This window comes from Pseudophryne corroboree, chromosome 4 (assembly GCF_028390025.1).
Source record: "Pseudophryne corroboree isolate aPseCor3 chromosome 4, aPseCor3.hap2, whole genome shotgun sequence".
Lineage (NCBI taxonomy): Eukaryota > Metazoa > Chordata > Amphibia > Anura > Myobatrachidae > Pseudophryne > Pseudophryne corroboree.
In genome coordinates this window covers 748694954-748719262 of record NC_086447.1, presented here as the reverse complement: position 1 = coordinate 748719262, position 24309 = coordinate 748694954, and the positions used below count along the sequence as shown (strand labels likewise).

General features: G+C 44.9%; 1 protein-coding gene across 2 annotated transcripts in view; it reads right to left on the bottom strand.

The window, feature by feature from the left end:
• POLR3F (RNA polymerase III subunit F) overlaps window positions 1-24309 on the bottom strand; it is a 77125-nt gene that overhangs the window by 38120 nt on the left and 14696 nt on the right. For both annotated transcript variants that reach the window (XM_063918150.1, XM_063918149.1), the window contains exons 3-5: window positions 16550-16617; window positions 16175-16242; window positions 14258-14370 (exon numbers count right to left, since the gene is read on the bottom strand). In XM_063918150.1, coding sequence (XP_063774220.1) covers window positions 14258-14370; window positions 16175-16242; window positions 16550-16617 — 249 coding nt within the window. The remainder of the gene's footprint in view (window positions 1-14257; window positions 14371-16174; window positions 16243-16549; window positions 16618-24309) is intronic.

The window sequence follows — 24309 nt, the reverse complement described above, 5'->3', positions numbered from 1 at the left end:
GTATATACTTTTTTGGATATTTTCCATCCTCCTATCTGATGGATCTTTAAGTGCGGCCGTCTCAGGAGAGGGTAACGCCACTTGTTTAGATAAGCGTGTTAGCGCCTTGTCCACCCTAGGAGGTGTTTCCCAGCGCTCCCTAACCTCTGGCGGGAAAGGGTATAATGCCAATAATTTCTTTGAAATTATCAGCTTTTTATCAGGGGCAACCCACGCTTCATTACACACGTCATTTAATTCTTCTGATTCAGGAAAAACTATAGGTAGTTTTTTCACACCCCACATAATACCCTGTTTAGTGGTACCTGTAGTATCAGCTAAATGTAACGCCTCCTTCATTGCCAAAATCATATAACGTGTGGCCCTACTGGAAAATACGGTTGATTCGTCACCGTCACCACTGGAGTCAGTGCCTGTGTCTGGGTCTGTGTCGACCGACTGAGGCAAAGGGCGTTTCACAGCCCCTGACGGTGTTTGAGTCGCCTGGACAGGCACTAATTGCTTGTCCGGCCGCCTCATGTCGTCAAACGACTGCTTTAGCGTGTTGACACTATCCCGTAATTCCATAAATAAAGGCATCCATTCTGGTGTCGACTCCCTAGGGGGTGACATCCTCATATTTGGCAATTGCTCCGCCTCCACACCAATATCGTCCTCATACATGTCGACACACACGTACCGACACACAGCAGACACACAGGGAATGCTCCTAACGAAGACAGGACCCACTAGCCCTTTGGGGAGACAGAGGGAGAGTTTGCCAGCACACACCAAAAGCGCTATATATATATCAGGGATAGCCTTATAATAAGTGCTCCCTTATAGCTGCTTTGTTATATCAAAATATCGCCATAAATTTGCCCCCCCCTCTCTGTTTTACCCTGTTTCTGTAGTGCAGTGCAGGGGAGAGACTTGGGAGCCGTCCTGACCAGCGGAGCTGTGAGAGGAAATGGCGCCGTGTGCTGAGGAGATAGGCCCCGCCCCTTTTCTGGCGGGCTCGTCTCCCGCTATTTAGAGAAATCAGGCAGGGGTTAAATATCTCCATATAGCCTCTAGGGGCTATATGTGAGGTATTTTTAGCCTTTATATAGGTTACATTTGCCTCCCAGGGCGCCCCCCCCCCAGCGCCCTGCACCCTCAGTGACCGCGTGTGAAGTGTGCTGAGAGGAAAATGGCGCACAGCTGCAGTGCTGTGCGCTACCTTTAGAAGACTGCAGGAGTCTTCAGCCGCCGATTCTGGACCTCTTCTGACTTCAGCATCTGCAAGGGGGCCGGCGGCGCGGCTCCGGTGACCATCCAGGCTGTACCTGTGATCGTCCCTCTGGAGCTTGATGTCCAGTAGCCAAGAAGCCAATCCATCCTGCACGCAGGTGAGTTGACTCCTTCTCCCCTCAGTCCCTTGCTGCAGTGATCCTGTTGCCAGCAGGAATCACTGTAAAATAAAAAAACCTAGCTAAACTTTTTCTAAGCAGCTCTTTAGGAGAGCCACCTAGATTGCACCCTTCTCGGCCGGGCACAAAAATCTAACTGGAGTCTGGAGGAGGGTCATAGGGGGAGGAGCCAGTGCACACCACCTGATCTGGAAAAGCTTTACTTTTTGTGCCCTGTCTCCTGCGGAGCCGCTATTCCCCATGGTCCTTTCAGGAACCCCAGCATCCACTAGGACGATAGAGAAAATATATATCAACATAAAAATACAAAATGAATTGTGTTAGATTGTATACATACGGCTAAATCAATCATTTCTAAAACAAACGAAGAAAAATAGTTTTTTTATTTCTAGTATTAAAACTTATTATTTGCAGAATCAACATAAGAAGATTATACAAGATGTTTATTTTATTCTATTTTATTTTGTTATATACATTAGTTGTTTTTCTTTGGTTTTGCACACAGCCACAAATAGCAATCATCGTTCTTATACAAGCCTGTTTAACTATGTGACAAATCTAAACACACATTGTATCCATTTAGCTTATACAGAGGTAGTATGGACACACCCCTTTTTGGGATGATACAATCAAGTATGGGTATAAAAAGCCCTCAACTAAGATGGTGAATAAGGACTCCCTGAGGAAGACCCAAACGGGTCGATACGCGTTGGAGAAGGAACTGAGCATTGCATCACCACTCTCCATATCATCTATAGAAAACAACAGTATTTTGAAATATATCTGGACGGAACAAACTGATTCGCAAGAGACACTGTGGAGGAGAAACGGAGCCGCACGGCCGAGAGGACACAGACCTGAGAGCGGAGCACCGATCGTCAGGCTGAGAGAAGACAGAAGAAAGGAGTGGAAGTGTGTGACGGGATCGAGCGCAGGAGAAAAGGTAATACACCCCGTAGGAGGGAAGGTTCACGGCGGACAGTCCCCTTGTGGGTCCAGAAGTCGTCGATACCTTCCCCCCAGAGGCATGACCGCGTCCCTCCGGTTTTGAACACTGGCAGACGTCTGTGTTTGCGGACGTCTCCTGCTGCACAGGACGGAGGAGGTTAGCGGGGAGTCCGGGGATATTTAATTTTACCTTCACCCTGATCACCTCATCCCACCACTGTCCAGATTGGGGTACCCCACAGCGACACTGTGACTAACTGTGGAATTCAACATTCCTGCTAATCCAGAAATATCAATCTATACTGTGATACCGGATAGTAAAAAACGACAATAAGGTGGAAAAGAGGTGGGACGCCACACTCTGCTCACACCAGACATTTTGGGACTTAGACATATTTTTTCTAATTTTTTCATTTCCACTTTATATTTTTCATTTTCTTTTTTTTATATTATATATATATATATTTTTTTTTTTTTTTTTATTATTATTTTTTATTTTTCTTTATCATCATTCTTTGCCCAACTTCATGATTATCACTATCATTTTTTTCATACATTTGGGTAAAAGCAAATTTTGACCCTATATTATTTATATACAAATAAACGTCAGTATTTTTCATACTACATATTATTCCGTGGTTCTTTCACTTATACTGACAATTTATTTTGCAAGTAGGCGCAGTTGTGTAAATCCTGTTTGAACTTTAAATACTGGAGGTTTCTGGGTTTAACCTCTCACACGTACTGCTGCCACCCCAGTATTACTTATATAAGTAGAGCGTTGGTCACATTTACAAAGAAACAGATTCTACAAACCCGGTCATCAGCAGCTCCTTATATGGGTATACTAGACTTAAGAAAAGATAGAGCCAGTAGGGCGGACAAAATCTTCAACAATATAGAACACACTACTGCCACGCACGATAGTGTAAACAAATTCTGTGATCTATTTTTGAAATTGGAAAGACTAGCAACTAAAGAATCCAAAATATGGTGGGACAATAAAACACTTAATTGGTACTTATCACACAAATTGATACCTAAGGGTCTTAGAATCAAGAAAATCCCTACACATAATAAAGATAATCCACAGTTTACAAAGAAATGGGAAAACATACTACAAGACTGCTCCATGCAACTGATTCAGTTAATTATCAATACACACGATAATGAACTCAAAGAATTAGAGAAAGAAATAGAGTCACTACAAGTAGCTCTAGAAGAACATAAGGAGGACAAAGAATTTCAAGAATTAGAAACAGTATCGAAAAACAGATTGAGACGAACAGAGGAGGACATAATAGCAACCAAGGAATCAAAAATCCTAAGGGACAAGATAGGCAAAAAGAAGCCAGACAAAAAATTCACAGCTAAACAAAAACACACATCAACTTTACTGAAAACTCCAAGAAAGACAGACCCCAACAAAACAAAAAAACAGTTACACACCACACCTGTGTACAAAAGACTAAATCTCACCTATCAACAATACATGACAAGATTGCACTCAAAAAATCCTAGATTAACATACAATACAGCAGGCAACAAAAGCAGAGAAGACACACAATATCACTCTATCCTGGACAGCACTTTAGATACAGATTTTTCCACATACAGTATTGAAGAAGAAATCGACTATGAAAAACTAGCTAGACTGTCCCTAGAAAAAGGTTTCCAAGTTTCAGCTCACCTAGAGGACATCACCACCACTGAGAAAGACACAGTAGCTAGCGAACCGATAACACAAGAAACATGTGCAGACCATTTTTTAGGAAAGAGTGCAGGCCTCCGGTCCTGCGACCAGAAAACAGCAACACCAAACAAAAGAAAATTAATAGAACTAGACGAGGATGTAGAGGTGGAAGAAACAGGAAGACACAAAAGGAACAACAACCAGAGATAGAAAACAAAGGGATATTTAACCTGAGCACAGTCACACTAAAAAAGGAACACGTCTCCCTATTAAACAAAGGTTTGAAATTTGCACCGACAAAACAGTTAAATAAATTTGAAACATACTTAGACTTACACAAGTTCACAAGAAAACTAACACTCGCTAAATATTACAACAAAGGACCAATTGCATTCACTGAACAAAAAGATGCAGAAAGAACATACAAGCACTCAGATCTAAAACCCAAATCCACATTCTACCCATAATACATGAGAGGTTCACTAATCAACACATTCGAACATTTGGTAACAAGGGACATAGACAAAATAGAAACAAAACCTAAGACACTAAATCTGACAAAAACTGAAAAAAACGCATTAAAAGGATCTCAGTGACAACAAAGAACTAGTGATAAAACCTGCAGACAAAGGGGGGGGGGGGGTCGTATTGCTAGACAAGAAAGCATACATAAATGAATCACTCAGAATTTTAAGTGATAAAGAAACATATGAAACCCTCACACAAGACCCCACCAAAAACTACAAAAGAAGCTTGGACATACTAACAAAAGAAGGTTTAGATGTAGGAATTCTGAACAAAAAAGAACACGAATTCATAAATAATGACAATCCCATACTTCCAGTATTTTATTATTTGCCAAAAGTACATAAAGACAGACATAACCCACCAGGTCGACCGATCATATCAGGAATAGGCTCTCTCACATCGAATCTATCACAGTATATAGACTCATACCTTCAGACATACGTAAAAACACAAAAATCATACATAAAGGACACCACTGACATCATCAGAACACTGAGAGACGTCACTTGGGCAGACGACTACTGGATATGTACAAGTGACGTCACCTCACTGTACACAGTAATTAACCAAGAACAGGGAATATCAGCTGTAAAACATTTTCTTTCTTTAGATCAGAATCTAGACCCAAGACAAACAGAATTTATCATAGAATGCATAAGATTCATCTTAGAACACAACTATTTTTGGTTCAACGACACATACTACAGACAGACCAAAGGAACAGCCATGGGGACCAGGTTTGCTCCGAGTTATGCCAATCTATTCATGAGTCACTGGGAGGATACCAACATATGGTGCGGGCATGGCTTTGGGGCAAACCTGGTCCTATGGCGAAGATACATAGACGACGTGATCTTCATCTGGCAGGGCACAGAAGAAAGACTTTTAGAATTTCTCAAATACATCAATGCAAACAATAAGAATTTGGTTTTCACTACAGAACACAGCAAATCGACAGTGAATTTTTTAGATATAACGATTTTCATAGAAAATTCTACTATCCATACAAAAACCTTTCAGAAGAGTGTAGACGTGAATAGCTACATTCTAAACAGTAGTGCACATCACCCGAACTGGCTAAAGAGCATCCCACTAGGCCAGTTTAAACGGATTAGAAAAAACTGTACAAAAATAGAGGATTTCGAAACACAAGCAGAAGAAATGAAATGCCAATTTATAGATAAAGGCTACAAGGAAGATACTCTGGAGAAAGACTTAGAAAAAGCAAAAGAAATAGACAGAAACACCCTCCTAACATACAAGAATAAAGACACAACAAATGAAGCTTTCAAAACAGCCTTCATTACACAATACAGCACAAACAACCGGCAGTTAGAAAAAATCCTATACAAACACTGGCATATTCTACTAGAAGACGACATCTTAGCAGACAAACTCCCATCAAGGCCAAAAGTTATCTACAAAAGAGCACCAGACCTAAAATCAAGATTGTCACATAGTCACCTTAGAAAAGTAGAAAAAATACAGACTACCATGTTAGGACAGAAACTCAATAAAGGTTTTTTTTCATTGTGGCACCTGCAACTACTGTTGAACACACAAAGTGAGCACCAAAAGGGTCACCAACTTTATTTCCAACAAAACAGGAGAAGTTTTTGATATACAAGAACACATCTCATGCCACAGCAAAGGGGTGATCTACCTAGCTGAATGCCCGTGCAAACTACAGTATGTAGGGAGAACAACAAGACCCCTTAAAACGAGAATAGCTGAACATGTCAGAAACATCAAACACGGTTTAGAAACACACAATTTGTCACAGCATTTCAAAGAAACACACGACAGCAACTCGACAGGTTTGAAGATACTGGGAATTAAGTTAGTACCACCAAATTGGAGAGGAGGAGACTTTTTGAAAAAAATAAACAAAGAGGAATTAAGATGGATGTACACGCTAAAAACACTGAGACCACAGGGTTTGAACTTAGACAATGAAGTGAGGTCAATAGTGATGAACTGATGAATATTCAGAGCCTATATTCCGTCTAGTTTATTTAATGGCTAGCATGACATCACAAAACATCAGTATTACATTTCATACCATCATAAATATGTTCCAGTGCACAAACAACATGTAAGAAGATACATCCTGTTATATCATGTGAAGGTCTTCTGCATAACCTCAGCTCATCCACGTATTTCAAAAAACCAGCAATTACGCATAACCACTAAATAACACACAACAATTGGGTATAACTACTGGGAAATAGCTTTTCTCACAATAAGCTGTATCTTCTATTATACCAATAACTATCAAAGGAAGTCAATAAAAACAATGTATTTCATTTATTTTATTCCCGTAGATAAATTGATAATATATATCAACATAAAAATACAAAATGAATTGTGTTAGATTGTATACATACGGCTAAATCAATCATTTCTAAAACAAACGAAGAAAAATAGTTTTTTTATTTCTAGTATTAAAACTTATTATTTGCAGAATCAACATAAGAAGATTATACAAGATGTTTATTTTATTCTATTTTATTTTATTTTGTTATATACATTATTAGTTGTTTTTCTTTGGTTTTGCACACAGCCACAAATAGCAATCATCGTTCTTATACAAGCCTGTTTAACTATGTGACAAATCTAAACACACATTGTATCCATTTAGCTTATACAGAGGTAGTATGGACACACCCCTTTTTGGGATGATACAATCAAGTATGGGTATAAAAAGCCCTCAACTAAGATGGTGAATAAGGACTCCCTGAGGAAGACCCAAACGGGTCGATACGCGTTGGAGAAGGAACTGAGCATTGCATCACCACTCTCCATATCATCTATAGAAAACAACAGTATTTTGAAATATATCTGGACGGAACAAACTGATTCGCAAGAGACACTGTGGAGGAGAAACGGAGCCGCACGGCCGAGAGGACACAGACCTGAGAGCGGAGCACCGATCGTCAGGCTGAGAGAAGACAGAAGAAAGGAGTGGAAGTGTGTGACTGGATCGAGCGCAGGAGAAAAGGTAATACACCCCGTAGGAGGGAAGGTTCACGGCGGACAGTCCCCTTGTGGGTCCAGAAGTCGTCGATACCTTCCCCCCAGAGGCATGACCGCGTCCCTCCGGTTTTGAACACTGGCAGACGTCTGTGTTTGCGGACGTCTCCTGCTGCACAGGACGGAGGAGGTTAGCGGGGAGTCCGGGGATATTTAATTTTACCTTCACCCTGATCACCTCATCCCACCACTGTCCAGATTGGGGTACCCCACAGCGACACTGTGACTAACTGTGGAATTCAACATTCCTGCTAATCCAGAAATATCAATCTATACTGTGATACCGGATAGTAAAAAACGACAATAAGGTGGAAAAGAGGTGGGACGCCACACTCTGCTCACACCAGACATTTTGGGACTTAGACATATTTTTTCTAATTTTTTCATTTCCACTTTATATTTTTCATTTTCTTTTTTTTATATTATATATATATATATATATATATATATATATATATATATATATATATATATATATATATATATATATATATATATATATATATATATATATATATATATATTTTTTTTTTTTTTTTTTTAATTATTATTTTTTATTTTTCTTTATCATCATTCTTTGCCCAACTTCATGATTATCACTATCATTTTTTTTATACATTTGGGTAAAAGCAAATTTTGACCCTATATTATTTATATACAAATAAACGTCAGTATTTTTCATACTACATATTATTCCGTGGTTCTTTCACTTATACTGACAATTTATTTTGCAAGTAGGCGCAGTTGTGTAAATCCTGTTTGAATTTTACAGATTTAGGGTGCGGCAGTCCAGCCGCAGAATGTGCACGTTGAATCGTGCTACAGATCCAGCGAGCAATAGTCTGCTTAGAAGCAGGAGCACCCAGCTTGTTGGGTGCATACAGGATAAATAGCGAGTCAGTTTTCCTGACTCCAGCCGTCCTGGAAACATATTTTTCAGGGCCCTGACTACGTCCAGTAACTTGGAATCCTCCAAGTCCCAAGTAGCCGCAGGCACCACAATAGGTTGGTTCACATGAAAAACTGATACCACCTTAGGAAAGAATTGGGAACGAGTCCTCAATTCCGCCCTATCCATATGAAAAAATTAGATAAGGGCTTTTGCATTATAAAGCCGCTAATTCTGATACACGCCTGGCCGACGCCAAGGCCAACAGCATGACCACTTTCCACGTGAGGTATTTTAGCTCCACGGATTTAAGTGGCTCAACCCAATGCGACTTCAGGAAATACAACACCACGTTGAGATCCCACAGTGCCACTGGAGGCACAAACGGGGGCTGACTATGCAGCACTCCCTTAACAAAAGTCTGAACTTCAGGCAGTGAAGTCAGTTCTATTTTGGAAGAAACTCGATAGAGCCGAAATCTGGACCTTAATGGAACCCAATTTTAGTCCCATAGTCACCCCTGACTGTAGGAAGTGCAGAAATCGACCTAGCTGAAATTCCTCCGTTGAGGCCTTCCTGGCCTCACAGCACGCAACATATTTCCGCCATATGCGGTGATAATGGTTTGCGTTCACTTCTTTCCTAGCTTTAATTAGCGTAGGGATAACTTCCTCTGGAATGCCCTTTTCCTTCAGGATCCGGCGTTTAACCGCCATGCCGTCAAACGCAGCCGCAGTACGTCTTGGAACAGACAGGCCCCCTGCTGCAGCAGGTCCTGTCTAAGCGGCAGAGGCCATGGGTCCTCTGAGATCATTTCTTGGAGTTCTGGGTACCAAGCTCTTCTTGGCCAATCCGGAACAATGAGTATAGTTCTTACTCCTCTCCTTCTTATTATTCTCATTACCCTGGGTATGAGAGGCAGAGAAGGGAACACATACACCGACTGGTACACCCACGGTGTTACCAGAGCGTCCACAGCTATCGCCCGAGGGTCCCTTGACCTGGCGCAATATCTTTTTAGCTTTTTGTTGAGGCGGGACGCCATCATGTCCACCTGTGGCCTTTCCCAACGGTGTACAAACATTTGGAAGACTTCTGGATGAAGTCCCCACTCTCCCGGGTGGAGGTCGTGTCTGCTGAGAAAGTCTGCTTCCCAGTTGTCCACTGCGGGAATGAACACTGCTGACAGTGCTAACACATGATTTTCCGCCCATCGGAGAATCCTTGTTGCTTCTGCCATCGCCATCCTGCTTCTTGTGCCGCCCTGTCGGTTTACATGAGCGACCGCCGTGATGTTGTCTGACTGGATCAGCACCGGCCGGTGTTGAAGCAGGGGTCTAGCCTGACTTAGGGCATTGTAAATGGCCCTTAGTTCCAGAATATTTTTGAGTAGGGAAGTCTCCTGACTTGTCCATAGTCCTTGGAAGTTTCTTCCCTGTCTGCCTGCCCCCCAGCCTCGAAGGCTGGCATCCGTGGTCACCAGGACCCAGTCCTGTATGCCGAATCTGCGGCCCTCTAGAAGATGAGTACTCTGCAGCCACCACAACAGCGACACCCTGGCCCTTGGAGACAGGGTTATCCGCCGATGCATCTGAAGATGCGACCCGGACCACTTGTCCAACAGATCCCACTGGAAGATCCTTGCATGAGACCTGGCGAATGGAATTTCTTCGTAAGAAGCTACCATCTTTCCCAGGGCTCGCGTGCATTGATGCACCGACACCTGTATTTGTATTAGGAGGTCTCTGTCTAGAGACAACAACTCCTTGGACTTCTCCTCCGGGAGAAACCCTTTTTTCTTGTTCTGTGTCCAGAACCATACCCAGGAACAGTAGACGCGTCGTAGGAACCAGCTGCGACTATGGAATATTCAGAATCCAGCCGTGCTGTTGTAGCACTTCCCGAGATAGTGCTACTCCGACGAACAACTGCTCCCTGGACCTCGCCTTTATAAGGAGATCGTCCAAGTACGGGATAATTATTTCGGCCATTACCTTGGTAAATACCCTCGGTGCCGGGGACAGACCAACGGCAACGTCTGGAATTGGTAATGACAATCCTGTACCACAATTTTGAGGTACTCCTGGTGAGGAGGGTAAATAGGGACATGCAGGTAAGCATCCTTGATGTCCAGTGATACCATGAAATTCTCCAGGCTTGCAATAATCGCCCTGAGCGATTCCATTTTGAACTTGAACCTTCGTATATAAGTGTTCAAGGATTTCAATTTTAGAATGTGTCTCACCGAACCGTCTGGTTTCGGTACCACAAACATTTTGGAATAGTAACCCCGGCCTTGTTGAAGGAGGGGTACCTTGATTTCACCTGCTGGAAGTACAGCTTGTGAATTGCAGCCAGTACTACCTCCCTTTCTCCGAGGGCAGCAGGCAAGGCTGATGTGAGGTAACGGCGAGGGGGAGTCGCCTCGAACTCCAGCTTGTATCCCTGTGATACTACTTGCAGAACCTAGGGATCCACCTGTGGGCAAGCCCACTGGTCCCTGAAGTTCCCGAGACGCGCCCCCACCGCATCTGTCTCCACCTGTGGAGCCCCAGCGTCATGCGGTGGACTCAGAGGAAGCGGGGGAAGATTTTTGATCCTGGGAACTGGCTGTCTGGTGCAGCTTTTTCCTTCTTCCCTTGTCTCTGTGCAGAAAGGAAGCGCCTTTGACCCGCTTGCTTTTCTGAAGCCGAAAGGACTGTACCTGAAAATACGGTGCTTTCTTAGGCTGTGAGGAAACCTGAGGTAAAAAATTTTCTTCCCAGCTGTTGCTGTGGATACGAGGTCCCAGAGACCATCCCCAAACAATTCCTCACCCTTATAAGGCAGAATCCCCATGTGCCTTTTAAAGTCAGCATCACCTGTCCACTGCCGGGTCTCTAATACCCTCCTGGCAGAATGGACATTGCATTAATTCTGGATGCCAGCCGGCAAATATCCCTCTGTGCATCCCTCATATATAAGACAACGTCTTTAATATGCTCTATGTTAGCAAAATATTATCCCTGTCTAGGGTATTAATATTATCTGACAGGGTATCAGACCACGCTGCAGCAGCACTATTCATGCTGAGGCAATTGCAGGTCTCAGTATAGTACCTGAGTGTGTATATACAGACTTCAGGATAGCCTCCTGCTTTTTATCGGCAGACTCCTTCAAAGTGGCCGTATCCTAAGACGGCAGTGCCACCTTTTTTTTTTTTTTTTTTTTTTTTGACAAACGTGTGAGCGTCTTATCCACCCTAGGGGATATCTCCCAACGTGACCTATCCTCTGGCGGGAAAGGGTACGCCAGCAGTAACTTTTTAGAAATTACCAGTTTCTTATCGGGAGAACCCACGCTTCTTTACATACTTCATTCACTCATCTGATGGGGGAACAAAACACTGGCTGCTTTTTCTCCCCAAACATAAAACCCCTTTTATGTGGTACTTGGGTTCATGTCAGAAATGTGTAAAACATTTTTCATTGCCGAGATCATGCAACGGATGTTCCTAGTGGATTGTGTATACATCTCAACCTCGTCGACACTGGAGTCAGACTCCGTGTCGACATCTGTGTCTGCCATCTGAGGTAACGGGCGTTTTTTGAGCCCCTGATGGCCTTTGAGACGCCTGGGCAGGCGCGGGCTGAGAAGCCGGCTGTCCCACAGCTGTTACGTCATCCAGCCTTTTATGGAAGGAGTCGACATTGTCGGTTAATACCTTCCACCTATCCCATCCACTCTGGTGTCGGCCCCACAGGGGGCGACATCCCATTTATCGGCCTCTGCTCCGCCTCCACGTAACCTTCCTCATCCAACATGTCGACACAGCCGTACCGACACACCGCACACACACAGGGAATGCTCTGACTGAGGACAGGACCCCACAAAGTCCTTTGGGGAGACAGAGAGAGAGTATGCCAGCACACACCAGAGCGCTATATAATGCAGGGATTAACACTATAACTGAGTGATTTTTCCCCCGATAGCTGCTTGTATACACATATTGCGCCTAAATTTAGTGCCCCCCCTCTCTTTTTAACCCTTTGAGCCTGAAAACTACAGGGGAGCTGTCTTCCAGCTGCACTGTGAAGAAAAAATGGCGCCAGTGTGCTGAGGGAGATAGCCCCGCCCCTTTTTCGGCGGACTTTTCTCCCGCTTTTTTCATGGATTCTGGCAGGGGTAATTTATCACATATATAGCCCTGGGACTATATATTGTGATGATTTGCCAGCCAAGGTGTTTATATTGCTGCTCAGGGCGCCCCCCCCCCCAGCGCCCTGCACCCATCAGTGACCGGAGTGTGAGGTGTGCATGAGGAGCAATGGCGCACAGCTGCAGTGCTGTGCGCTACCTTGTTGAAGACCGAGGTCTTCTGCCGCCGATTTTCCGGACCACTTCTTGCTTCTGGCTCTGTAAGGGGGACGGCGGCGAGGCTCCGGGACCGAACGATCGAGGTCGGGTCCTGTGTTCGATCCCTCTGGAGCTAATGGAGTCCAGTAGCCTAAGAAGCCCAAACTATCTCCAGTCAGGTAGGTTCGCTTCTTCTCCCCTTAGTCCCTCGCTGCAGTGAGTCTGTTGCCAGCAGATCTCACTGTAAAATAAAAAACCTAAAATATACTTTCTTTCTAGGAGCTCAGGAGAGCCCCTAGTGTGCATCCAGCTCAGCCGGGCACAAGATTCTAACTGAGGTCTGGAGGAGGGTCATAGTGGGAGGAGCCAGTGCACACCAGGTAGTCCTAAAGCTTTCTTTAGTTGTGCCCAGTCTCCTGCGGAGCCGCTATTCCCCATGGTCCTTACGGAGTCCCAGCATCCACTTAGGACGTCAGAGAAACCTTATTAATGTGAGTAAGGGAAACTTCCGGGCAAAACATTAAACTTTAAAACATCACCAGACTTCCTTTATGGAGATACCGAACCGGTTTTGAAATCTTACTGTTTAGTACAGTTCCAGTATTTGCCTTCTTTTTCCCCAGCCCTCTCCTGTCAATAAACGGAGGCATTCTAAATCCGTTTTAATACAATAAGTTATTGTATGGTATAACAGCAAACAGCGTGTGGGGTGTGGTCAACATATAAAGGTCAAACATATGATAAAGAAGGAGGTGGCAGGCATCTCCGAGGATACCATTAATCAACAATACATTATCCCTTTAGCACTCGTTAAAAGGTGTTATGTCCTCCTTTCAGTTTTCAGCAAATAGTGGTACACTTAAGTTTACAGTTGTCTGCCCCTGTACCACTCTTGTCAGCTATAGATGGAGAGAGCGTTATGGTTCCCAATGCCGGCAATGGGGACCCAGTGCTGCCTTTCCGGCTTCAGTGAAGACTTCTGGGCTTTGCTGGATCCCTGCACATGAGCAGACTGGCCGCCGCGCATGCGTACGACTCAGAAGCCCGTCGCTTGTAGTGTTAGGCTGCAAGCAACAGAGCGGAGGAGACAGCTGGGGAGGCAGACATTGCTGAAGCTCACCGCAAAATAAGTAATGCTGAATACCAGCTGCATATTCACAATGGCAAAATTTTGACTGCCACCATTATAAGAGTATACCTTTTTATAAGGTATAATAGATCTCTACCTAAATCCTTTTTAGTGAAATATCCCTTTAATCTTTTAGTGTACAGTAAGGTTCCACCACCACAGAGGTATGCCAGCAAGAACCTCAAAGCCTAACTGAAGCTACCATGCAAAAAGCAAGAGAATATTTGCAATTTGAGTTTATTTATTTTTTATATATCAAAGCAACACATCTTTCCAGCTCTGCATAAAGCACAGTATAATGAACACCATACCGCTACTGATTTGACAGCTTTAATCAGTTTCTTGCTTTCCATGTTCTTCAGGATTTTGTTGATCTCAGTGAGAGGAAGATTACTTTTGTATCGTATATCTCTGCTCCATATACCTAGAGGAAATCAGTCATGTCCTAAAATTATTTATACACCAGTGGAACAAAATACTAGATTTCCCTCAAACAAATAAAATTGGACAGTACTAACATAACCTTAATATAGTAATTTAGATTCTTGGAAGAGAGAAGAGCAGTGGAGGAATCACTATTAAAGCTTCAATACCCCAAAGAAAATAAATTATTAGTGAGCCTATCCCCCTATCTGGAGCATGAAGACCTGCTACATACAGCTGTTTTACCCTACAGTAGGACACATCGGGTACGGTCATGTATCGCAGCGGTACAGTATTTGATAGCTCTGGAATGTATCAAACGCTCTGACATCGGCAACGGATCCCTCCGTTGACCTGCGTTCCTCTGTATGACATCAGCATATGCTGGTACAAGAGGTAGCTGTCAGAACGCAGCCCTAATGTGCATGTGTAAGCCAGTACATCCATATATGTGCATTATGCTGTCTCAAACTGCATATGCTCAACCCACTAAGGCCATTATACACATATTGGGCCAGATGGTTTGTGTACAACTCCGATGGTGGGTGGACTGTGCATACGCAAGGCCTGTTCTGAGTATGTGCACAACAGGTCCTGCAAGATCACATACAGTGCCCTCAAGCCGCAGTATGACTGATATGCTGATACAATTTGCTGGCACGGGCTCAGGAGTTCTAAAGGACAGTCTGAGTTAGATTTACTGAGATGTCTGATGGCTGCGACCGATGCAGTTTAGTTGTACATCCTTGCACAACTGCAGCGTACCGTACAACTATGAGTCAGCCCATTTACTAGGGTGCTGAAGGTAAGTATACAAAAATGCATAAAAGGAATTATCACCCACAGAAAGCGCAAATCAGATTAAATTACCAATCTCTTAACGGCACATTGTTTTAACTCCCGCTTATCATCTTATCCCCCTGGGATAAGCCCAGGGGGCTTTTAAAGAAACATTGTTTCTGGGGCTAAGGAGAGGGCCACATTAGTGACATTTGTTCAGTAGATGGTAATGCAGCTGAAATGCTATTTATATATGAAAACTATTAGTAACATATTTCTAGATGCCTTTTCATATGGTATGCAGTCAATTTGCTGGCTGTTGGGATCCCGGCGATCAGGATGCAGCCCCAGAATCCCGGCGCAGCAGGGCTATTCCCACTCATCGGTGTCCAAGACACCCATAGAGTGGGAATAGATCCTGTGGTGAGCACAGCGAGCCACCAAGCCCACAAGGGGACTCTCTGTGCTCGCCCTGCTGATGGCATTCTGGCAGACGGGATGCCACTGTTGGGATATGGGCAGCCAGCATCCCGCCTCTCGGTAATACATACCGATTCTTTCATATTGATCTGAATAAGCCTTTATTTGGGTTAATGTCATTTCTCTATATCCAGGGTGCACAACTTATTATCTGTCCTGCAAGCCATATTTGGACAGCCTGCTCATCGGAAAGAACTACTTGAACATTAAAAAGGTGTACTATAGGAAAGAGAAAACCTCTTTGCAGCTATACTGTACCTATACGTAACAAAGTGCTGTTCTCCACTGTGAAGTCCCAGTGGTAGAAACACACAAGCGGTTTGGACTTATACATTATACATAAAGGGGTCGATTTATCTTTATTTTGCCCTGGAGAAAGTTTATTAAACGCTGTAGGCACATGTTACATGAGCACCCAGTGCTTGCTTTCTATAGCCATGTGCAGAAGGACGTAATACCTTGTTTTGGTCAGTGCGCAGCATATGCAGAGTTAAGAGTGTAGGGAAAAATGAACCGATAAAACAAATGGCAGGAACAAAACATACCTTTATTGCCCGCATCCTCAATAATCTGGTAAACTAATTTTTCCTGGTTGTCAGACCCCTTCATTTTACTGTAAACCAAAAAGAAGAGGAAGAGAGAGAACATTGGGAATGGTTAGCATAGCCAACTGCTTGCAGAACTGTTGTCAATTCTGTTCAATAAAAAAAATATTTTTATGTAATAGAGGCAAATAAATGCAAAATAATGCATAAAATTGCAGAATCATTTGCAAACAGGATGGGTGCATAAAACACAGAACAAAGTGCAACAGTTGAATGTTGTCTTCTACTTGACCATGTGGACTAATAACTTCTGGCATCAAAGTTGATGATGGAGCACAACATATTGGTCTCTAAAGTCCAGAAAACAATCCTCACCCGGCAGTCTGTGTGTCCTTCAACCTGTACAGAAGGCCTGTGCCGCTTCTAAGGATATCCAGCTGACCCTTTAGTGGTAATGAAACAGCAGAGTACAGACAATGTGAGATACAAACAATATTAAAAAGTTACAAAAGTCAATCATATGAAGATATAATTATTAAAGTGCCTACACAAAGTGGCCATTTAGTGTTCTGTTACAATATTTCTGAGACTGCAATTTACCAATTTACTAGGAACCAGCGAGATGATCCTAGTATATAGACTGGCTGCATTCCCATGGATATATTCACATCACACAAATGGCTGCTTCCACTCTATTACCACCCATAATCTGTCAGCAGATCCCATTTCTATCTATTAAATATAGTTAATGCAACATGTGGGATGTATTTCGTTTTTATATATATCTGTAGTAAACAACCATAAAATAAATACAAATAAAGAAATAAATAAAATCAATGGGCATAAGCGATAAAAATAAGATTTTACTCACCGGTAAATCTATTTCTCGTAGTCCGTAGTGGATGCTGGGACTCCGTAAGGACCATGGGGAATAGCGGCTCCGCAGGAGACTGGGCACAACTAAAAAAAGCTTTAGGACTACCTGGTGTGCACTGGGTCCTCCCACTATGACCCTCCTCCAGACCTCAGTTAGGATACTGTGCCCGGAAGAGCTGACAATAGGAAAAGGATTTTGAATCCCGGGTAAGACTCATACCAGCCACACCAATCACACCGTATAACTCGTGATATTATACCCAGTTAACAGTATGAAATATAACTAAGCCTCACTACAGATGGCTCATAACAATAACCCTTTAGTTAGGCAATAACTATATACAAGTATTGCAGACAATCCGCACTTGGGATGGGCGCCCAGCATCCACTACGGACTACGAGAAATAGATTTACCGGTGAGTAAAATCTTATTTTCTCTGACGTCCTAAGTGGATGCTGGGACTCCGTAAGGACCATGGGGATTATACCAAAGCTCCCAAACGGGCGGGAGAGTGCGGATGACTCTGCAGCACCGAATGGGCAACTCTAGGTCCTCCTCAGCCAGGGTGTCAAACTTGTAGAATTTAGCAAATGTGTTTGACCCCGACCAAGTAGCTGCTCGGCAAAGTTGTAAAGCCGAGACCCCTCGGGCAGCCGCCCAAGAAGAGCCCACCTTCCTCGTGGAATGGGCTTTCACTGATTTAGGATGCGGCAGTCCAGCCGCAGAATGTGCAAGTTGAATCGTACTACAGATCCAGCGAGCAATAGTCTGCTTTGAAGCAGGAGCACCCAGCTTGTTGGGTGCATACAGGATAAATAGCGAGTCAGTTTTCCTGACTCCAGCCGTCCTGGAAACATATTTTCAGGGCCCAGACTACGTCCAGTAACTTGGAGTCCTCCAAGTCCCACGTAGCCGCAGGCACCACAATAGGTTGGTTCACATGAAAAGCTGATACCACCTTAGGAAGGAATTGGGAACGAGTCCTCAATTCCACCCCATTCCACCCCATCCATACGAAAATCAGATAAGGGCTTTTGCATGACAAAGCCGCCAATTCTGATACACGCCTGGCCGACGCCAAGGCCAACAGCATGACCACTTTCCACGTGAGGTATTTTAGCTCTACGGATTTAAGTGGCTCAACCCAATGCGACTTCAGGAAATCCAACACCACGTTGAGATCCCACGGTGCCACTAGAGGCACAAACGGGGGCTGAATATGCAGCACTCCCTTAACAAAAGTCTGAACTTCAGGCAGTGAAGCCAGTTCTTTTTTGGAATTAAATGTACAGAGCCGAAATCTGGACCTTAATGGAACCCAATTTTAAGCCCGTAGTCACTCCTGACTGTAGGAAGTGCAGAAATCGACCCAGTTGAAATTCCTCCGTTGGGGCCTTCCTGGCCTCACACTAAGCAACATATTTTTGCCATATTCGGTGATAATATTTTGCGATCACATCTTTCCTAGCCTTAATCAGCGTAGGAATGACTTCCTCCGGAATGCCTTTTTCCTTTAGGATCCGGTGTTCAACTGCCATGCCGTCAAACACAGCCGTGGTAAGCCTTGGAACAGGCAGGGCCCCTGCTGCAGCAGGTCCTGTCTGAGCGGCAGAGGCCATGGGTCCTCTGAGATAATTTCTTGAAGTTCTGGGTACCAAGCTCTTCTTGGCCAATCCGGAACCACGAGTATAGTTCTTACTCCTCTCCTTCTTAGTATTCTCAGTACCTTGGGTATGAGAGGCAAAGGAAGGAACACATACACCAACTGGTACACCCACGGTGTTACCAGAGCGTCCACAGCTATCGCCTGAGGGTCCCTTGACCTGGCGCAAAATCTTTTTAGCTTTTTGTTGAGGCGGGACGCCATCATGTCCACCTGTGGCCTTTCCCAATGGTGTACAATCATTTTGAAGACTTCTGGATGAAGTCCCCACTCTCCCGGGTGGAGGTCGTGCCTGCTGAGAAAGTCTGCTTCCCAGTTGTCCACTCCGGGAATGAACACTGCTGACAGTGCTAACACATGATTTTCCGCCCATCGGAAAATCCTGCTTCTTGTGCCGCCCTACTGGTTTACATGGGCGACCGCCGTGATGTTGTCTGACTGGATCATCACCGGCTGGTGTTGAAGCAGGGGTCTAGCCTGACTTAGGGCATTGTGAATGGCCCTTAGTCCCAGAATATCTATGTGTAGGGAAGTCTCGTGACTTGACCACAGTCCCTGGAAGTTTCTTCCCTGTGTGACTGCCCCCCAGCCTCGAAGGCTGGCATCCGTGGTCACCAGGACCCAGTCCTGTATGCCGAATCTGCGGCCCTCTAGAAGATGAGTACTCTGCAGCCACCACAACAGCGACACCCTGGCCCTTGGAGACAGGGTTATCAGCCGATGCATCTGAAGATGCGACCCGGACCACTTGTCCAACAGATCCCACTGGAAGATCCTTGCATGGAACCTGCCGAATGGAATTTCTTCGTAAGAAGCTACCATCTCTCCCAGGACTCGCGTGCATTAATGCACCGACACCTGTATTTGTATTAGGAGGTCTCTGACTAGAGATGACAACTCCTTGGCCTTCTCCTCCGGGAGAAACCCTTTTTCCTGTTCTGTGTCCAGAACCATACCCAGGAACAGTAAACGCGTCGTAGGAACCAGCTGCGACTTTGGAATATTCAGAATCCAGCCGTGCTGTTGTAGCACTTCCCGAGATAGTGCTACTCCGACGAACAACTGCTCCCTGGACCTCGCCTTTATAAGGAGATCGTCCAAGTACGGGATAATTATAACTCCCTTTTTTCGAAGGAGTATCATCATTTCGGCCATTACCTTGGTAAATACCCTCGGTGCCGGGGACAGACCAACGGCAACGTCTGGAATTGGTAATGACAGTCCTGTACCACAATTTTGAGGTACTCCTGGTGAGGAGGGTAAATGGGGACATGCAGGTAAGCATCCTCGATGTCCAGTGATACCATGTAATCCCCTTCGTCCAGGCTTGCAGTAACCGCCCTGAGCGATTCCATTTTGAACTTGAACCTTCGTATATAAGTGTTCAAGGATTTCAATTTTAGAATGGGTCTCACCGAACCGTCTGGTTTCGGTACCACAAACATTGTGGAATAGTAACCCCGGCCTTGTTGAAGGAGGGGTACCTAGATTTTCACCTGCTGGAAGTACAGCTTGTGAATTGCCGCCAGTACTACCTCTCCTCGAGGGCAGCAGACAAGGCTGATTTGAGGTAACGGCGAGGGGGAGTCGCCTCGAACTCCAGCTTGTATCCCTGTGATACTACTTGCAGAACCCAGGGATCCACCTGTGAGCGAGCCCACTGGTCGCTGAAGTTCCCGAGACGCGCCCCCACCGCACCTGGCTCCACCTGTGGAGCCCCAGCGTCATGCGGTGGACTCAGAGGAAGCGGGGGAAGATTTTTGATCCTGGGAACTGGCCGTCTGGTGCAGCTTTTTCCCTCTTCCCTTGTCTCTGTGCAGAAAGGAAGCGCCTTTGACCCGCTTGCTTTTCTGAAGCCGAAAGGACTGTACCTTATAATACGGTGCTTTCTTAGGCTGTGAGGAAACTTGAGGTAAATTTTTTTCTTTCCCAGCAGTTGCTGTGGATACGAGGTCCCAGAGACCATCCCCAAACAATTCCTCACCCTTATAAGGCAGAATCTTCATGTGCCTTCTAAAGTCAGCATCGCCTGTCCACTGCCGGGTCCCTAATACCCTCCTGGCAGAATGGACATTGCACTAATTCTGGATGCCAGCCGGCAAATATCCCTCTGTGCATCCCTCATATATAAGACGACGTCTTTAATATGCTCTATGGTTAGCAATAGTATCCCTGTCCTGACAGGGTAATAGACCACGCTGCAGCAGCACTATTCATGCTGAGGCAATTTCAGGTCTCAGTATAGTACCTGAGTGTGTATATACAGACTTCAGGATAGCCTCCTGCTTTTTTTCAGCAGGCTTCTTCAAAGTGGCCGTATTCTAAGACGGTAGTGCCACCTTTTTTTACAAACGTGTGAGCGCCTTATCCACCCTAGGGGATATCTCCCAAGTGACCTATCCTCTGGCGGGAAAGGGTACGCCATCAGTAACTTTTTAGAAATTACCAGTTTCTTATCGGGAGAACCCACGCTTCTTCACACACTTCATTCACTCATCTGATGGGGGAACAAAACACTGTCTGCTTTTTCTCCCCAAACATAAAACCCCTTTTTTTGTGGTATCTGGGTTAATGTCAGAAATGTGTAACACATTTTTCATTGCCGAGATCATGCAACGGATGTTCCTAGTGGATTGTGTATATGTCTCAACCTCGTCGACACTGGAGTCATACTCCGTGTCGACATCTGTGTCTGCCATCTGAGGTAGCGGGCGTTTTTGAGCCCCTGATGGCTTTTGAGACGCCTGGGCAGGCACGAGCTGAGAAGCCGGCTGTCCCACATCTGCTATGTCGTCAAACCTTTTATGTAAGGAGTTGACACTGTCACGTAATTCCTTCCACATGTCCATCCATTCAGGTGTCGACCCCGCAGGGGGTGACATCACATTTATCGGCCCCTGCTCCGCCTCCACATAAGCCTCATCAAACATGTCGACACAGCCGTACCGACACACCGCACACACACAGGGAATGCTCTGAACGAGGACAGGACCCCACAAAGTCCTTTGGGGAGACAGAGAGAGAGTATGCCAGCACACACAGTCAGTATCCGTGTCGACATCTGTGTCTGCCATCTGAGCTAGCAGGCATTTTAGAGCCCCTGATGGCTTTTGAGACGCCTGGGCAGGCGCGGGCTGAGAAGCCGGCTGTCCCACAGCTGTTACGTCATCCAGCCTTTTATGTAAGGAGTTGACACTGTCGGTAAATACCTTCCACCTATCCATCCACTCTGGTGTCGGCCCCCCAGGGGGCGACATCACATTTATCGGCATCTGCTCCGCCTCCACATAACCTTCCTCCTCAAACATGTCAACACAGCCGTACCGACACACCGCACACACACAGCGAGTGCTCTGACTGAGGACAGGACCCCACAAAGTCTTTTGGGGAGACAGAGAGAGAGTATGCCAGCACACACCAGAGCTATATATAATGCAGGTATTAACACTATAACTGAGTGATTTTTTCCCCAATAGCTGCTTGTATACACAATATTGCGCCTAAATTTAGTGCCCCCCTCTCTTTTTAACCCTTTGAGCCTGAAAACTACAGGGGAGAGCCTGGGGAGCTGTCTTCCAGCTGCACTGTGAAGAAAAAATGGCGCCAGTGTGCTGAGGGAGATAGCCCCGCCCCTTTTTCGGCAGACTTTCTCCCGCTTTTTTATGGATCTCTGGCAGGGGTATTTTACACATATATAGCCTATATGACTATATATTGTGTAGATTTGCCAGCCAAGGTGTTTAATATTGCTGCTCAGGGCGCCCCCCCCCAGCGCCCTGCACCCATCAGTGACCGGAGTGTGAGGTGTGCATGAGGAGCAATGGCGCACAGCTGCAGTGCTGTGCGCTACCTTGTTGAAGACCGAAGTCTTCTGCCGCCGATTTTCAGGACCATCTTCATGCTTCTGGCTCTGTAAGGGGGACGGCGGCGCGGCTCCGGGACCGAACGATCGAGGTCGGGTCCTGTGTTCGATCCCTCTGGAGCTAATGGTGTCCAGTAGCCTAAGAAGCCCAAACTATCTCCAGTCAGGTAGGTTCGCTTCTTCTCCCCTTAGTCCCTCGTAGCAGTGAGTCTGTTGCCAGCAGATCTCACTGAAAATAAAAAACCTAAAATATACTTTCTTTTCTAGGAGCTCAGGAGAGCCCCTAGTGTGCATCCAGCTCAGCCGGGCACAAGATTCTAACTGAGGTCTGGAGGAGGGTCATAGTGGGAGGAGCCAGTGCACACCAGGTAGTCCTAAAGCTTTCTTTAGTTGTGCCCAGTCTCCTGCGGAGCCGCTAGGAGTCCCAGCATCCACTTAGGACGTCAGAGAAAGAGAAATTCCACAATAAGTCACCATACAGTAAACTGTTAGCAGTGGTTACAGTCACTATACAATACATAATGTAGTTATATCATGTCCATAAATTGTAATACATTGATAGTACAGGTTGAGTATCCCATATCCATATATTCCGAAATACGGAATATTCCGAAATACGGACTTTTTTGAGTGAGAGTGAGATAGTGAAACCTTTGTTTTTTGATGTCTCAATGTACACAAACTTTGTTTAATACACAAAGTTATTAAAAATATTGTATTAAATGACCTTCAGGCTGTGTGAATAGGGTGTATATGAAACATAAATGAATTGTGTGAATGTAGGCACACTTTGTTTAATGCACAAAGTTCTAAAAAATATTGGCTAAAATTACCTTCAGGCTGTGTGTATAAGGTGTATATGAGACATAAATGCATTCTGTGCTTAGATTTAGGTCCCATCACCATGATATCTCACTATGGTATGCAATTATTCCAAAATACGGAAAAATCCCATATCCAAAGTACCTCTGGTCCCAAGCATTTTGGATAAGGGAGACTCAACCTGTATATGAAAATGTATAAAATGACAAAAAAGACATATAGCAAATGCCCATATCCTAACAAAAGAAAATAAAGGAAAAAAATAAAAAACTGCAAATTAGAACAGTGGGAGGGGGGAAGCAATGAGCCAATGATGAAGTAGCAGAGGAAGCGGGGACACTTAAGCTGGGTACATACCTGGCTGACCTATCTAACGATTGGTAAGTGCATATACACTTGCCAATCGTCCGTCCAATGTGTCATGGCTGACGTCATACCTGGGCGGGCATTTAAATGTGCCCGCCCAGTTGAGATATCATTCACTGGCAGTACCTGCAGCAGGTGTACCGGCGGTCGACAGAACGCCCATACACACAGCCAGACGTGCCAACATATCTGTAGATATATTGGCTGTGCTGTACAACTGACACAAGATGTCTGAACGATGTCATTCACAGACACAATGGTGTTACATACCTGCCAACGGTCTAGTGATATATCACCCGTTCGATACATCTGCCAGTGTGTACCCAGCTTTAAACTAAACTGGGTCAGGTGGGGTATAGAGGGAGGAGGAACCCGTTTCAAATCTTTCAGATTTAAGGGGAGATGTACTAAACAGTGATAAAAGTGGAGAAGTGGGCCAGTGGAGAAGTTTGCCAAGGCAACCAATCCGCACTGACGTAACATTTATAATTTGCATACAACAAAAGTATAGAGCAACTGACTGGTTGCCATGGGTAACGTCTCAG